The sequence below is a fragment of the Rutilus rutilus genome (assembly GCF_951802725.1).
Source record: "Rutilus rutilus genome assembly, chromosome: 4".
Taxonomy (NCBI): Eukaryota; Metazoa; Chordata; class Actinopteri; order Cypriniformes; family Leuciscidae; genus Rutilus; species Rutilus rutilus.
Genome location: NC_140212.1, coordinates 13,054,830 through 13,073,438, shown reverse-complemented (window position 1 = coordinate 13,073,438; position 18,609 = coordinate 13,054,830). Strand labels below are relative to the sequence as shown.

Below are 18,609 nucleotides of genomic sequence, written 5' to 3'. Positions count from 1 at the left end.
ATATGTGCATATTTAAACAATAGGCCTACATTTGAGAAACATTTGTATTAATGCTGTGATAAATCAAGTGAGTAAGTATGGTGATCTCTATTAGTTGAATTTTACTCTAATTCACCTGTGGTGTCTTGCCTGCCTTAATGATTTTCAGTAGTCATGAATGATAATATGATTTAGCATTGACCCAGCCATTCTGCGATGTCTATAAATGCTGCCTGCCATAAACAAAACCGTCTTCGTTAATACCCTCAAAACATCGGATCAGCCTTGCAGCCTATTAAAGTCATCTCATTGTGAAGACACACACATTAGCCTTGACAAGAGCTTCCATTAAACAATGAAAACTAATGAGGTTACAGTGAAATAAAACTAGATCGAGCAAGCCGAGTACAATTACCCCAAATATAAATATCCCCCCATGTTTAAAGAGCCATTAATCAGATAAAAATAGACTGAAGAAGTCTTTTGTGATTAACGAGGTGAGACTTGTGCTAATTACTGTTTCCTCCGCTTGTAATTAGGTTGGCACATCTAATCAAGATGAATGAACGCCCTGACCCGCTGCACATTGTTTGTGGCTCACAAACCCAGCGGCTTTTACATCTTTATTCCTCAAACCGTATTATCATGACCTTGTCTCTATGAGACACGCTTCCATAACTGCGTATTGCTTTATTACACCCTCCTGCCGTGTGTTAAAAGAGATGCTGTGAATGAGAGCTTTGTCTGCTTACAGGTGCTTTTAAGCTTTTTCAGTCGTTTAGTCCATGTCTACCACCTGTTGTGGAAAAAAAGAAGGACGCATGAATAGATGAGTGCATTGCGCACGGGCTTTTTGTTCCATGCATCTTGCTTTTCACGAGAGCGCAGAGAACTTTGAGAAGGCTGCAGGAAACAAACTTTTAGGGTTATATTATATGTAGCCTAAATGAGGCACAAGCATCGAACGCAACATCGATATGTTTTGCACTTGTAATTATTTCAGACAAGTGTTTAAAATATGACCTTTGTAAAATGGAAATAAGTTGAGGCGTGAATACAGATATTGAATTTGGTAATTAATGCAGAGCTCTTGGTGGAAGTCGCTGGAGGGACTGGAACTAATTCAATTACAGTCTGAACTGGAGCGCCGTTATAATTATTTCTTTCTGAAACACTCGGGCCTGCCGTGAACCTCTTCTGTGAACAAAACGTGGCTCAATCTATTACAGTTTTGATTCGCTCTACATAAACACACTGAGCTCTCTGTGCGCACACCATTCCAAATAACTGTGAATTACATAAAACATTATTCTTCACGGCACAATCTTTTACTTTTAAGCAGAATGAGAAGTCAATACATGAAACGGGGCAAATGAACTTGTAGAATTTTATTTCCATTCAAGTGATTTGAAACAGAATCTACAATGCAACACTTTAGGATTTCATCCCCAGATTATTATTAAATCTACTTAACAGTACATCTGTTTAGATAAAAGAATATCTCTGTTTAGTTTTGGACAATAAACATTGTTTAATAATAAGCAAAGATTTTCTTTTACAGCTTAATTACAGTTGTACATACACACCTACACTAACAAAAAAAAAAAAAAAAATCTGCCAACAGATGCTTGCATGAGGCAGTTCTATACATTATATGTTCACCAGAAGCACTTCATTGGATTAAAGTTGACATCACCACATCACTTCCGGTTTTATACAAATGCTAGAGTGCAAAGAAATCAGTTAATCATTGTAGACTGTTATATATTTCCCAATATTATGGTGAACTTTTCTGGGTGTATTACTATTTAAAAAAAAAAAAAAGAAAAAGAAAAACGTAGCATTCTGTGTGGTCCTTGACAGTTCAGAAACATCATCAAGGTGCAAGCTTGACAGTTACAAAAGAACTGGCATAGGAAAAGAAGCATACTTCAAAATACAATAAAACAACCCGAAGTTCACAGTTTCTAGTATTTACACAATTGAATATGGTTGTTTGTAATTATAGGCAAACTGACACAGGAAAGTGAGGTAAATGAGGGTAGCCAGGCGGTGCGAAGGCAAGTCTCAGAGCTGAAAGTTTGCACTAGAAAACTTGGAAAAATCTTGGTCACACTTTATATTACATTGCTCAGGAGCAGCGTCAGAAACTTAACTGGAAATGATTTTCAGTGGCATTTATGATGGCTATTCTTTTTCTTTTTACATCCATTTTACTTCAAATAACTTCATTGAAAGGGTCAGCAAAGAATAGAATATTACGAAAACAAATATTACACTACTGTTCAAAAGCTAAGGGTCAGTGAGCTCTCTAAAAGTCTCATCAAGGCTGCATTTATTTGATCAAAAATACAGTACAAACTTGAGAGATTTTGATATCTTAAATGTTGAAGACAATTATGCTTATGCTTAATTTTTGTGGAAACCATAATCGGTTATTTTTCAGGATAGCAAAAAAATAACTGAATAAAAGTAAATCTTACTGACCCCAAACTTTTGAACAGTAGTAGTGCATGTAACAGATAAAAAAAATATTGATATACTATATAAAAAAATAATAATTTAACACAAGGACGTTGTTTTCCACCACATTTTAAATTCTAGGACTTTTTTGTGTCAAGTCCAAATTAATTTCTGACTTTGGTTCGGAGTAAATTTCATTTTACTGTGTGGAGAGACTTGCGGATCCATATAAACACTATTTACTATAGCAGTTCAATTCAGTAACATGTGTAACAGGGACCCTGTAAAATAAAGTGTTACCAAAATCTCTACTCCCAACATGTGCAGTAAAAACCATTTCTTAAGCAGAAAGAGTGGCCCATCGCAAGATAAAGTGGGGACTGGTTTTGATCTCAAAGCAGTCGGTTTTGTGCAAAAAGGCCTGTCATGCGGACGGGGAGTATGAATACAAAAGCTTTAGTGCGTCTAGCACGCGATGCCGTCGTTAAGGCTTCCAAAAATGACATCCATTACAAAGAATTTCACCGATACCTCCAAGAAAAAAAAAAAAAAAAAAAAAAAAGCACACGGCTCACGAGCAATCTCTTTACCAGCGGCATTTAAATAAGTACAAAATCCACCGTTCGAACTGTAAATATTACCATGTTATTTCTAATGTGGAAAAATAGACATGTGCATAATGTACAAGCAAGAAATATCAGCACTTTGGTGTGGGCTTCAGATTAGCTACCGGCTCATTGTAGCCACGGCTACTGTGCGTCTACCTTCTCCAAGCACCACGCTGAGAAAACAATTATGAATGCGTTATACAGTGGTTCACAGTGACATGATGAGGGAGGAATCGTCTGCCAAAAACAAACAACGAAGCTTCTATTGGTCCCTGAATCACACATCTTTTACCACAGCTGTGCCAGGAACGACCCTCGTAGGAACAGGCAGGCCAGAAGTGCGCCGTTTAGACAGAATCAGTGACTATCAATACAGTAAGCCCAATATTATCTTACAGTACACAGATTTCTCCCCTTAAAAGTCGTGTAAACAAGCAGGAATGACCTTTAGGATGATAGTTAGTTGCTAAAAACAGACCCGGTGGCCCTCCTCTCTGTCTTCTGATAATAATTGTTGTTGTCTGAGGTTCCCTGTCCTTGGAGGATCGGTATCTGGGGAGCTTTTCTTTATTTGGGATTCTCCAAGGCTCACTCTTCACACACATTGGGAAAGTCAAGGCTCCGGAGCGAGCCATCTTTTTGTCAGTTGTTTGCTTCCTCAATTGGCAATATCATGAACTAGGGCACTGGGGTGACCCTCTCTCTCGAACGCCACATAAAAGCGAGGAGGAGGACGAGGACGAGGAGGAGGACGACTAAGGTGCTTGGTTTTCTATAACACTAAACCAACTTTGAGTTCGGAAATGATTTTGGGGCTTATCTAAAATGATGTGTTCAGACAAGAAAGTGCAGTGTTCAGTCTACGAACTGAAGAGGCCTCCAGCTAGTTCTAGTGTCCACCAGGGGGAGCCCTTCTCTAGAGTAGCGCAACACATGACCTGAGAGATTATTCTGGAAGGTTCAGTGACGTCACCTCTGGCTTCATCTTGAAGTACTGGCTGAAACGGAGAACTGCGTATCTGCAGAAGAAAATATGGTGGTCAAGAGTGAAAATGCATTGTTCAAAACTAAATAGCATGGACATTGTTGTTGAGAAGATCAAACTTACCCCAAGAAGTCAAAGTCAATGGTGGAGTACTGAGCCTGGATTAATGCCCACAGTCCCCAGAAGAAATGAGATGCCTGGGGAGAACCAAAACCAAATACCAGGAGGAAAAATGAGGATAGCTTTAACTTTGGTAACACTTTATTTTACAGTGTCATTGTTATATGTAACATGTAGTAATAACTATAAATTATGCATAATTACATGCAACTAACCCTAAGTCAAACCCCAATCCTAACCCTAATCCTATAGTAAGTACATGAAGTTAATTATTATCACTAAGTACTTAAATGTATACTTACATTGTAACATGGACACCTTAAAATAGAGTGTAACCATAACTTTGTATTTACTTTTTTCACAGAGGAAGAACTGGAAGGTTAATAAGCTCAAAGAGAAATGTCATACTGTATACCAAAAAAATAATACAAATAAAAAAATAATATTGGGTTAATTAATAAAATAATATTCATATTCATTTCAGTGTTGTCAACTAAAACTAAAAAAGTTGTAAAAAAAACAATGCTTCAGTATTAGATGAAAAACTTTGCAACTTGGCAACTAAAATTACTGGGAAAAAAATGTAAGTTAAAAAACAACAACATAAAATTAAAAACCTGATCATATAAAAATAATTTATTTCAAAGTATTAATAAATATAGAATATAAATATAACACCAGTGTATGTAAATTATCACTGATTTATATCTTACATATGAAACTATTTAGAACCACAAATAATTTTGGCTTTATTTTAAAAAAATCTAGACATAATTATATTTATTTGATAAAAAAATGTTTGCATTAAGATGACGAGGTGGGCACTTAACTGTTATTACTAAAACAGGCTTCATTTAATAAATATATTCATATTTATTTATTTAAAAATTCTTAACGTTTTATTTTGATTTCGGGATAAAATAAGACTAAGAAATCTTCTAGACAGGCTTTGTTGGATTCACCCTGACACTGGAGTTAACTGTGACAGATTGTATGTTGTATTGTTGCTTGGAAACATTTGACCCACGCCTTTCTGAGCAAAGACTGCTTCCTTTTAGTGGAGCCATTAAAAAAGGAAAAAGATAACTGGCATGGAAGTTATTTCTGTTGATTCTGGATCACTGACAGCAAAGTAAAAGCTTATAAAATGGGGCTTATATATATATAATAGCCCCTCTGATGAGACTGAATCACTCCTGCCATCATGTGAGTAAAGATCACGGGTTTGCTGGCCTATAATAAAGTCTTTATCCTGTTTTTCACTCAACTGCACAGAATAAATGTTTGTCTCTGCCAGATTCAAGGGTCCTGAACCCCCTCAAACACTATCTCTGAGCATATTCAGACCATCTTTTATAAAACTCTCCTGGCCGAAGCATGTGAAGATGGTTTGTAAACATCAAGGTGCCACACTAAAGCAGAGTTTTCAAGAAAAACACTACTGTTCAAAAGTTTAAGGTCAGGAATTTTTTTTTTTGTCTCTTATGCTCACCAAGGCTGTATTTATTTGATCTATTATTCATCTAAATGCAGTATAAACATTAATATTGTGATCTATTATTATAATTTAAAATAATTGTTTTCTGTTTGAATATATTATAAAGTGTCATTTATTCCTATTTTCAGCATCATTGTCATTGTCACATGTCATTGATGTCACATGTCACACGCTTCAGTGTCACATGATCCTTCAGAAATCATTCTAATATGCTGATTTGATGCTCAAGAAACATTTCTTATCAATGTTGAAAACAGCTGTGGTGCTTAATATTTTTGTGGAAACCGTAATACATTTTTATTTTGTCAGGATACTTTGATGAATAGAAAGTTAAAAAGAGCAGCATTTTAATGTAAATGTCTTTACTCTCACTTTTGATCAATTTAACGCATCCTTGCTGAATAAAAATATTAATTTCTTTCAATTAAAACCAAAACCAAAACATACTGACCCCAAACCATTGAATGGTAGTGTGTATATAAATCATATAAATTATTGTGTGAACAATTTCTGTAAAATTTTCTATTGATGTCCTCTTTGTAACTATTTAAAATAGGCTTAATCAGCTTTTTTACACACCATCTTTTTTCTTTTCAGCATCTTTACACAACTCTTACTAAGAAGATCAACCAAAATTACCTTTGTTTGTAGTAAACAATATAGGTAGACTTTTAGATCATGTATTCTGATCAGTCATTTATGATTAATACAGCTGTTTTATTCAGTAATTATGGCTAAATCGGTTTATGGCAGCTTATACATTACGCCTACAGAATCAGAAAATGCCCATTTTCTGATTAATATAATATTCTTGGGCATCGCTTCGGTTTTCTCTGAGCTTTCAGGATGAGGAATCCAAAATGAAGGCAACAAAACATCCGTTCATCAAGCCTCGCACTGTGGCATTCCTCTTGCATTTGTTTTAGCGTCTCTCAAGGTCCCTCTCAGGGACAGGGAGAGAAAACGGTGCCTCCTTCAGAATTGTTTGCCATATCTGAGAGCCAGAGGATACATTTTTTCTTTGAGGGCTTTTTCGCCCCTCCCGACAAACTGGAAATTAAAACGTGTCTGCCTGCTTTTAACACGTCTGTTGATCACAAAAAGACTGAACTGCGAGAGTAAACTGGATATTCAATTAGTTTTCCTCTCTGAAGTAAATATCATCATCAAGCAAGGACTGAAGAGCAGGTGTGCGACTCAATCGTCAAAGAATGACCTGCGCGCGCACACACACACACACGTCCTCTCATTAGATGCCTGCAAATCTCTTTAAAGGTGTGCAGGATGTCAAGGCTCCTTCCCTGACTCCTTGCGATCACTATTCATACCTCGGTCTACATTTCAAGCGTCACTCTAATGCAGACCATCTACCTGCTAAATAGTTAAACTGCTCACGGTGTTCCAGTTTGCTTTGTAAAATGCATTAAAGAAAGTAATTAAATTGAAAAAAACAAAAGCGTGATGTTCAGTTTGGCTAGTTGCAGATGGATCAAAATGCGTCACGATTCCAGACAGTGGCGGATAAATCCAGTTTCAACTCACCAAGGCGAAGCGGTTGACTTGCACGTACAGCAACTCCACTTCAGTGTTGGAGACCTGTGTGCCCTGTGATTTGTACTCTTTGTAGGCCTCCAGATAGGACCGGAGCCACTGCAACTGGAGCTCTCGCCCAGGATAATGGGTGTAGTCCACCTCATTCAGACCTGTCAATCACAAAAAGGCCACACCCACAACCATTCACATTAGAAATCTTGCAATACTGGTTAAGCAGGTTAGAATAGCTTCATTTTCAGGTCATACCTGCAAATTCATTGAAGTGATTCCCAATGTCATAGGCTTGGTAATTGTACCCAGCATATTCGTAGTCAATGAATTTGACATTTCCTGCAGGAGGGGAAACAAAAAGGAATTTGTTTAGAAAAGCTCATGGGCATTGCCTTCTTAACCCTTGTTCTTTTTTTTTTTACTGTAACAATCTATTGCCTGTATTAGCAAACCAACACTAAGTGGACATTTTCTGCTATTTACATGACTGATCAAATCACATCTGGGAAAAGGAGTAAGGATTTGCATTCTGGTGCAAGACAACAAAGAATCAACAAATGATAGAAAGAGAAACAGACATGGGGACAGATTTCATGCACTCATAGCATGCATGTGGAAAAAACAGCATGCTATATTTAGGTGATTCTTCAATCAGGGACACTTTAAGTTTAAACAGCACATATATAATTGAATTTTTTCACATCCAGTCAGAATTAACTGATCGAGGCTATTGGATGATTTTGATTTTGTGTGTGAGATGGTATTGGTTTTTCAAGTTTTGGGCAAAAACATGTATATAAATATAGTGTCTGAATTAAAATCATTTTGGAAATTATGCCAAAAATAGCTACTCTCTCTCAGATCACAATGCAACGTTCTACCAATGTTCATTATACCGGTATGAACCATGCTACCCTGTCAAGTCTCATTTCAACACTTTTCTTAATTTATAATGGGGGTGAAATTAAAAAGTTTAGGTGTAGGGGGAATTTCAAAATTACAATACAATTTTTAAAGCTTTTATAATAATAATATAAAAAATATAATCCATCTTTTAAAACTAAAATAACATTTAAAAAAAAGTGTATCTAATTGACGAATCACTCATTTACATGAGCCTGCTGAGAGGAAAAGTGAAAAACTTGCAATCAGTTTTGGTTTTGTTTTGTTTTTTGAAGGAAAATGTGTATTATCAGAATCAGAATTATTATTATTAATTTTAGGGTATTTTCAAATGAAAACAAACACAATTCAAAAGTTGGCAAAGTCATTGCAAGTTTTTGACCGTTTACAGGAAACGTCTTGGCTGGCAAAAGAAAGTGCGCCTTGCGCAAACAGTCTTCTGCTCTACACTGTAAAACAGTGAAAGGAAAAAGAGTGACGTAAAAATGAAGAAAGGCAAAGAATGGATAAACCACTCGGGTTAAAGAAAGGTTTACAGCTTTGGAAAATGCATAGAAGACGGCTGTGCTGGAAGCCCAGGGCTGGAAGAACAGAGGAGGTAAAGGAGAGAAAAATGGGCAACGTCGCCATCTAGTGGCACATAGTCTGTATAGCAGTGGTCTAGCAAGCAATGATTTGATTGGTCAGGTGATGTGAACAGTGTTGACTTCAGAATACAAAGCCTTACTCCTCTCGGTCTACATATGTGTAGTGTATTATTCGTAACACTGCCTGATAAGTTACATGTAACATTAGTGCACCTAATGTGTGTTTATGGCCTTTATTGCCTTGCATATGGCCAGTGCTCTAGAGCTTATGGTGTGTAAAAAAAAAAGTTTGATTGACATTGGACAGAAGTGTTGGTCTACAGAAAGAGACACGTGAGGTGGTTACCGGACCCGGTGGCGTCCTAGCGGGACACACTGAACACCTCCAGTCAGTGGCTATAGCCCTGTGCAGCAGATGAAGAGATTTGGGCAAACTCACATCTGTCACAGAACACACACAGCTTCACTGCAGAGAGGCCATTGGGCACCTCCCCCTTTAAGAACAAACACGGCTCATCTCATAAACGCACACCCCCACCACACAGCATCCCCATTGGTCGATTAGCCATCCAATGAGGCCCCCAAGTTACTGGCTCTATGCAAATGCCACGATGGCTTCTTGTGCAGGTCGAGCCTGTGGGACTCTCAAACTTATTTGACTCCCCGAGTGTCAACGAAAGACATGAAAAACAAAAACAAGTATGCTCTCAGACTGTTGCGTAACGCTCCCGAATCTTGCCTTCTATAGGTCTCGGCGTGAAGGGGGGCTGAGTGTGCAGGGTTGTCAAAAACTTAAACATTTTTACTGTGAAAACTTCCTCCCACCCCTCAGTTTGTGTTAAAAGCGAGTTGGAGGAAGTGGCTTGGCTTTTTTTCTGAAAACAGAGCCTCCTTCCTCTCTCAAAATTCAAATACAAACAAGTGCCCAAGGTCGTAGCTGCCTCCAAGCCCTGTTCTCGGAGCAGATTTCCATGACCCAATCTCTAATCGTCTGTTGTGAATTATTTACTGCTACAAGAACAGTTTTTAGGGGCAGCTGATACCTTTAGGGCAACTGATACATGCTGGTGATAATCGGTTTTGAAAGCCTCAAAAAAAAAAAAAAAAAAAAAAAAAAAAAAAAAAGGTGAGAGACAGGAACTACACGTTCTCACACTACTGTGGCAGAGCAGCCATTTTCTCATACTCATATTCTTCCATGTGTGGTCATTCCTGTTATGCTGATGATTTTATTTTCCCCAATCATATATGTCCTGATATATACTGGATAAAATATAAAGCCCACATTATGGTGGAAATCACATTTATTAATTTACATTAATAATGTAATAGTTTTAATTATTTCCTTTTTTATTTTTATTTTATGTATATACACATTATTATTTATATTAATTATAAATATATATTTTTTTAGTTTTAACACCTGAGAGCTTGACAAAATGTCAACATCCACTCAAATCATCAAATATATCAAAAATAAAACTGTTAATAATACCAATGGCAATTTTTCTTACCTAATTTATGTTTCAAATAAACATGGTTTAACTAAAAATGTAAAACCATTTTATTTTAGCTTTTATTTTCCTTCCTGTTTTTTTTTCTTGCCATTGTATAAACAAAGCTGAAGTGCCTACGCCTGACCACAGCATATTTGTGAAAGTCTGGTATAGTGTTTTATTGAAATACTTCCTTATTTCTTAAATATATACACAGAAATGAAAGGACTGTAACCGTTCTGCATAACAGGAATGACCGGAGACACACTCTCTCACTCTCCATCCTGTGGCTCAGGTAGCGCAGACAGTCGCCAGTCTCTACATCATGAAGAGAGTAAACAGCATCACAGCAACATTCCCCAAAGCAAACAAAAACACACTTTTGCTTTTGATTTTCAAAACAGAAAACACATTTTATGGAAACCAGTGGATTCTCCTGATCCCTTGATGAAATTGGATGAGAATGTAATTTGACCATCCTTTAGGAAAAGTCATCCACGCTATATTTCAGAGGTGAAAACACTGAATTGAAGCCTACCTTAGGCAGGGGGGTTGGGGAAACAAACGCTGTGGCTCAAGGAAGCTGTTGGGGTTTGTAGGACTCACCTTCCTTTTGGTTGTAGATGATGTTCTTACAGAGCAGATCGTTGTGACAGAGAACGACTGGGGAACCCAGTTTAGAAAGGTTCTGCTGAAGCCAGATCATCTCGTCTCTAAGACACGCGGAGCTGGGCACCTCACTGTTCAGCCTGGGGACAAATGACACATACATGCATTTAGAAAACACAAACAAGCTTTTGTGTTCCAGCGTGATTCAATTAAGGCACATTGTACCCATAATACCTGCCTTACTCAGTCAGATAAAGACCTTCATTTCCGGGTCTGATGCTAGACTACTTCAAAAAAATGATTGTCTATAAATAGTAAAGTAACCACAGAGACAGGCATGTATTCTGTTGTCACGGGTTGTTGCACAATAACGGATTGCGCCTTTGAGGCATGAATACAATCCATTTTTAATCCTACACTAAATTCAAGCCTACCTGAACTATTTCTTTTGCTCAGACTTGACTTGGACAAACACTCTAGCAACATGCATAACAACGTGGTAAAAAAAAAAAACGCTCCATGTCCCAGTTTTGCACGCACAAGCACCAGTCACATTTCCTTCAAACAATGTACAAGTTCAGTTGTATCAGCAAAAATTGATCAATAGACATTTTATGGGTATTTCCGACATTAGAGAGGCAGTGAATTTCAGAACAGCCTACTTGACTTTTCAATTTCTCTTTTTTGATAAGCATGTTTATACTGTTTTATAATTGATTCCTTTTTCTTTTTTTATTATCTTGCCTTGTCTTTTAGTCGTCTTATGTAAAGCACATTCAGAATCTATCTTTAAAAGAGTTACTTTTAAAAGATTATTATTATTAAAGATTATTTCTGCTAAATTAATTTGGATTTTTTTAATGTGTGTTTTTCTGAACTTGCTCCTGTGCAAACACATATATCTGTGCCAGGATGAGTCATGTAACATTGAGAGGACTTTCAAACCAGTCTAAGCAAAGCATATTTTCTTTAGGTATTTTCGGTTCGTCATCGCAAGTGAAGTTGAGATCTCAACCTCTTTGTATTGACAGTTGCAGGGTGTCACAAGCCTAAGACTGTTACTCTACATGTTCTGCTTTGCTGAAAAACGTCAAAGCATAATTTCAATAAAGCTCACCTCTGGTCCATCTCAGGGTCCTCAAAGTGTGTAGGAACGAGAGAAAAGTACTTGCTCATTCTCAGCCAGAGGTCTGACTGGGGCACCCAGCCGTTGTGGGCATGTATGGCATGATATTTTGCCATCTGCCTTGCAATGTTCCTGTAAACAAATAAAATCGGATTATTTTCAGGTTCAGATTCAGTTTTCATTTTTGAACCCTACAGTATGTAATATACTTACAAACCGTTCAAAAGTTTGGGGTCGGTACGATTTTGATTTTGTCTCTTATGCTCAACCGCCAAGGCTGCATTTATTGGGTTAAAAATACAGTGAAAACAGTAATATTGTAAAATATTATTACGAAAAAAAGAAAGGAAAAAAAAAACAGTTTTCTATTTTAATAGATTTTAAATGTAATTTCTTCCTCTGATGGCGAAGCTTAATTTTTAGTAGCCAGTCTTCAGCGTCACATGATCCTTCAGAAATTATTCTAATATGCTGATTTGATCCTTAAGAAACCTTTTTAATTATTATTAATGTTGAAAACAGTTGTGCTGAAGAACATTTATTTGAAATAGAATATAAATGCCTCTTATGATCAATTTAATGCTGAATAAAAGTATTCATTTTTTACCAACCCCAAACTTTTGTATACAGCGCATTTAAAATAGTTTAACCGCCAGCATTATATCACGTCATCACCCTGCTAACACAGTAGCCTTGTTCTCTCACAGCTGTCTGAGACCCAACACGTATTGGCAGGAGGCCTGGGTCAGTGTGCAGTGCGTCATTCATGTCTTAAAGGATTACTGGGTAAGGTTTGGGGTTATGAGACAAGTTGTCTGTCTAGTTGGAGGTCAACGCCGGTATCTCCACCTCGGTCTCAATTAGCTCTGATCAGCCCACTTGAACATACAGTTTCTAACCTGAAGACGGCGGAGCTGCGGATGTGTTCGGGCTCCAGGGCCACACCCTCCAGAAACTCATAGCACAGGCCATTGTTGAAGGTGCAGTAGAGACGTGGAGCGCACCGGTGTGCCTGCAGGACACGGAAGCTCTTCACTTCGTTTTCACGGTCCACAAACAGTTCCGTCTTGTTCCCGTAGACCCGCACCAGGACCACTTCCTGCATGGACCCGCCGACGTAACAGCCAATCAGCTTGTTTGTGATGCCGTCGGTGAAAAACTGCAGAAAGAGGAAGAAAAAAAGTAAAGAGGTCATCTTTTTCAGCTCGGCTCAGATGGTTTGAGGTTAACCTTTCGTTATGATGCTCATTAAAAGACTCTTTGTTGGCATCGGTATCACATGCCTCGAGTTCCTTTTAGGTTTTTTCGCCACTTATTTTGGATCAAAACGGGCACAAAAGCTGGTGCATTCAGTGAGACCGAGCTGAACAAATTTGCATTGTCTACTAATGGAGCGTGTTTGGGACACCGAGCATTCCAGGCCACAATCATCTGTACTATCTGGGATTGACTGGCAGTGGGCGGAACGTCAGGAATTTGATTTCTGCCAGGGTCAGAGCAGGCCTGGCATGTGCTGAGCTCTCAATTTTGTTTCAAAGTTGATGAAAACAACCCAATACATATCTAGTTTCCCTCCCACATGCGAGCGACGTGACACACCCCTACCAACTCTGTTTATACAAGGAAACAACTGTTCGGCACCTCAGGCTAAAAAGTGTTCAGCTTACAAGAATATTATTACAGAATACAGACTGCTGACTTTTCATAGGGATGGAGCCTTCGGATGTGCGGGTTTGCGCAATAATGTGGAAGTGAGTTCATTTGGGGTTTATTTGTAACTAAAAGGGACAGATGTCGCTCAAAAACCTGTATAGGTTTTGAATGAATATGTTTTGAAGAATATCTTAGGGTTGTTTTCATACAGTGAAGATCAATGGGGTCCAAAGTTGTTTGGATGCTCTTCAAAAACCAAAGAATTACTTTGGCAAAATCATTGTATGACCATTAAAGCACCAATTAGGCCTATATGATGGAAATTTCCACACGACTCGATCTCGATCCGAAATGCCGAGGACGTTCGATCCAATGCCATTACTAAGCACTTGAAAAACTTGATTCAAGGTGTCTCCCCTGGTGCACAGCTAAAGAAAAGATTTCTATTCACAGTACTCAACAACACCAAGGTGACGGAAACCTGAACCATCACATTAAACTTGGTTATTGCCATGGTCAACAGTCAATACATACAGGTTCCGTAATTAGTGGAACTGACTTGAAGCTTCCAAGAAACTCTGTGAAATGTTGCTTGTCTGGAAAGACCGAAAACTTCTAGGAGAACGAGAAGTCATATGAAATGTATTTGTTCTTGGAAAACTCCGTCGCTGTACTCTTGATTCCTCCCATCTCAGGTTAATCAATCATGTATGCATGCAGTGGGGTGTACAGAGCAGTGGAACGTCACCGTCACAGCCGTCTTTTTGTGTCAGCTGTAAGCATACACGTAATAGTCGTACAGTAACTTCACTGGATAGCAAACAAATGTCTTTACTTTGAATGTCCTACACAAATATTGACTTCAACCCATTTTAGAAATGAGGAATGCTGTATGACCATAATGCACTGCTGCAGGAAGAAAATTTGGAAAATATCTTCCTCATACTTCATACATATCATCATTTAAAACCCACCCAGATTCTCATCGAACGCAAGTTAAACAAATATCACTTAATAATAACTTTCATTAAGAACATTACCTAGCATTACTACGTTATATCATTTTTAACAAATCATTAACGAATGGTCATTCAAAAGTATTTTTTTTTTATGTCGGGAACACTTTATTTTACAGTGCCCTTGTTACATGTAGCCTAGTTACTATTGTAATTACTATAAATTGTGCATAATTACATGCAACTAACCCTAATCCTAACCTGATGTGTTGTTAATATTATTATTACACAGTACTTGGTACTAGTATCTAAACAGTACTAGCAAAGTTGTAATTAGACACTAGTAACTATTGGGATAGAATTAAGTACCTACACATACTTAGAATAGTTAGTGAAACTAGAATAGGTATACCAGCAACTATTGTAATTGTAAAATATTGTTTAATACCTCGGAATCAACCTAAATACATAATTTTTTATGAATTAGATCAGATATAAATACCTGTTTAAGGGAACAATTTCAGGTTACCACTTTTTACAGTGTAGAATTTAATGGTGATTTAAATTTGCAATTTGCTACCCGTAGCAATTAAATAAGTACTTGTCACGATTAGGATGTATGGAATATATTGAAGCTTGTTTCCATTTTTATCATGCAATTCTGACTCTTTTTCTCAGAATTGTGAGACAAACTCGCAATTGCGAGTTGTAAAGTCTGAATTGCGAAATATAGACTCGATATATAGAAATATAGACTGAGATATCTCAGAATTCAATTCAATTATTCAATTATTATTTTATGCGAGATATAAATAAATTTGCAATTCTGACTTTTTTCTTCGCAATTGCGAGTTTAGGCTATATCTCGCAATTCTGACTTTATTTCTCGCAATTGCGAGGTCATATCCCACAATTCCTACTTTTTTCTGTGAGATATAAACTCACAATTGCGAGTTATGAGGTCATAATTGCGAGTTCATATCTCACAATTCTGAGAAAATAAGTCAACTACTTGTCAGAATTGCGAGATATTTACTCGCAATTGTGAGGAAAAAGTCAGAATTGCAAGTTTATATCTCGCAATTCTGACTTTTTTTTCTTGGAATTGCAAGTTTTTGTCCCGCAATTCTGACTTTTTCTGAATTCTGAATTCAGAATTGCGAGATTTTATTTCTATTGCGAATTTATATCTTGCAATTCTGACTTTATAACTCGCAATTAGGTTTCTATATTTCGCAATTCTTAGGAAAAAGTCACAACTGTGAGATTTAAAGAGATTAAAAAAAAAATTGTCAGATTTGTAAGACAAAAAGTCGTAATTTTTTATATTTTGGGAAACAAATAATTTGGGAAACAAAGCTTCCATTGGAATAAGTATGAGCTACTAGTAATGAACAATTAGCTAAGAGTAGCTAAATGAAAAATATACTAACCACTATTGTAATACTTTTTCTACATTTTTAATAAGTAATAACATAAAATAGATACTAAATAGTTTAAAGGAAGAAGTAATAACAACAAAAAATACAATGCACAAATTCCAAAGATCCACCACCCACCTTCCTCCGTTCGCATTTTGCTTAATATTTATTACTGTTGCTGTAATAATTGTAATGGTGCAATAAATACTTGTAGCATGCAAGAGCAATATATTTTAATGAATGAGTGTTCCAAGTTCCAACATAAGCGCTTTGACAGTTCGCATTGGCTGCTGTGTCTCTGCTTAGCGCCATGGTGCGACGGGGTCTAGTATCTGGTGACGCAGCTCACGATTTCAAGGCGCAGCACGCTTAACTTCGCTTTTTGCATTATATAAGACGTTAAACGAGTTGCAGTCTGCACATGCCGACTCTCCGCTCCAGTTAGGGTCGGCGTGCGACCAGCCGAATTGTAAGCGACGAGATAAGACATGAGAATTACCTTCATTTTGACCTCAGAAGGTTTCCAGTGGGGTCTGAGCGTCTTGATGAGTTTCAGCGCTCCGGCTCTGTAATCGTGCTCATCTACCGTCACGTCTAATTTAGGAACCGCCGGTGCGCCTTCTGGGACATGGATGTACTTTGCCATTGCTGTAAATGCTCGCTGTTGCTGCTCTGAGACGGGGAAGATTCAATGAATGCGATAATGTAAAGCAGGGTGCGGATTTAAGCTCAGGTTCTGCTCGGTTACGCCTCCAGTGGTGCTGTTCGATTCGCGAGTCAATCGTTTTTTTCAGTTGGTTCTATATTACGATTCAACTGAACCGATTCTCTAAATGTGAAAATTCAGTCATTTACTTGATGTGTCATACTGTTCAAAACATGTAGCCCTAAACCTTTTTTTGTTGTTGTATTTAACACAGAAGGAAATGTTCTAAAAAAGATCCAATTAATAGACTAAATGAATGGGGATTTTCTTATCCCTGTAATTCTTCAAATATAAAATATTCTATATATTTTAAAACGATCCGTGATGTATATTGTGTTTTTGAATCGCATTTTAAATTTGTTAATGTTATTAATTGAAGTTTTGTATACTGTGTTGCTGAAAAATATTTTGTTATGTTGTGATTATGTGTGTGAGGAAACAATTATGCAGGTTTGAAACAACAGGGGTGAGTAAATGAACGAATTTTAATTGCTGAATTTACATCCTATCGATCACTAATCATAAACAACACACAACTACACACCGGAAATATAAACACGAAATATTTTACTTGAGCGATTATTGAAACAAATCAGTGAATCAGCTTTTGAACCGGTTCACCAAAGTGAATTATGCGAACGAACCGATTCGCTAGAATGATTCGGACTTCTCAGAGTATCAGATGATCTACCACCCCTGTGTGTTAGGAGACTGTCGCGGTGCATGCTGGTACTATATGACTCACACTGCTTTGCATCTGTAGCTTTCAGCATTACTGTGTCACTAAGATAATGAGCAGGTGGAGAGGCGTCCGTGTTTGCTTTTCTGTTTTCCAGTCATGAAAATGTGTGCTTACTGTAGATGTTCATCCTAAATGGCTTTTAGCAAGATTTTTAGAGTGATAAAACTGTGTAAGATCTGTAGCAACCTTTGATTGATGGCAATCCACAAGCATTACAGTGATTTTGAATATTTCAGATTGATGTAACTTTTAAGAAAATGCAATAAATATGTGTTTCTTTTCTGTCAAAGTAGTATAGTTAAACAACAAATAAATATATCCATCCATCCATCCATCCATCCATGTAGCATATCTTTCCAGAAATGTCTCCCCGGACTTTAAAGGGATAGTTTACCCAAAAATTATATAATTTACTACTTATATCTTCTTTTGTGTTCAGCAGAAAGAAATTCATACAGGTTTGGGACAACTTGAGGGTGAGTAAATGAAAGAGAACTATCCCTTTAAAACAGGTATGTGTAGCCTATGTTTTGTTTTTTGTTTTGTTTTGTTTTTTCAGTCGATGGTCCCATGACACAGATCATCATGTGACATCACAACATACACGTACATTTGTTACCACTGGAGGTAACATCAGATCTTTAATCTATCTCTGTCTAACAGTGAGGCACGCCTCGGACGCATTGTTTCCATCTGGATGCCTGTATGTAAAACATTTCTCTCCGCAACCTGTCCAGGTGTAGATGTCGTGACCACTGTATTAAAAAAAAAAAAAAAAAAAAAAAAAAAAGACAGTCACGCAGTTCTAATTTTATCCTGAATTGATGTTGTTACCTACAGGAGGCGCTCCGTGGCTCAAACAGTTACTTGATGGATTGATTTTTAGCCACATCTGGTTAAAATGTGATTCATAATAGTCATAAATTATATCATAATTCAAAATATTGACAAACTTAATATTGATCTCATTATGATACGTTTCTCGTGATTTGGAGTTAGAATCTCATAATACTGAAAAATATTCTCATGTTAAAGACCTACCCCAAAATATTTTATATTAGACCATCAACATACCACATATTACATTACGTGTTAGCAAACACTTTACATGTAATAATAAGCTCCTAGTGTAGAAGAGCTTCTCGAAGCGACGCTATTAGTGCGTCACGTGACACGATTCTGACCAATACTGTGGCGTCGCGGGCCGGAAAT

At 37.2% G+C, this 18,609-nt stretch overlaps 1 protein-coding gene across 1 annotated transcript; it reads right to left on the bottom strand.

The window, feature by feature from the left end:
* Window positions 1-1,352: 1,352 nt before the first annotated feature.
* Window positions 1,353-16,716, bottom strand: etnk1 (ethanolamine kinase 1). Its single transcript, XM_084407372.1, has 8 exons — window positions 16,449-16,716; window positions 12,819-13,078; window positions 11,911-12,051; window positions 10,791-10,933; window positions 7,454-7,537; window positions 7,196-7,356; window positions 4,159-4,232; window positions 1,353-4,069 (listed from the first exon to the last, which is right to left on the bottom strand). The coding sequence occupies exons 1-8, from the start codon at window positions 16,593-16,595 to the stop codon at window positions 3,997-3,999; spliced, it is 1,083 nt and encodes a 360-aa protein (XP_084263498.1). The 5' UTR covers window positions 16,596-16,716; the 3' UTR covers window positions 1,353-3,996.
* Window positions 16,717-18,609: the final 1,893 nt, after the last annotated feature.

Bases quoted from the DNA above. Each gene is read 5' to 3' on its own strand.
- etnk1 (XM_084407372.1), bottom strand. From the start codon at position 16,595: ATGGCAAAGTACATCCATGTCCCAGAAGGCGCACCGGCGGTTCCTAAA. The intron at 7,357-7,453 runs GTATGACCTGAA...TGTGATTGACAG, and splicing joins TCACTTCAATGAATTTGCAG to GTCTGAATGAGGTGGACTAC. The intron at 4,233-7,195 runs GTGAGTTGAAAC...GGTTCTCCCCAG, and splicing joins AAGTCAACCGCTTCGCCTTG to GCATCTCATTTCTTCTGGGG.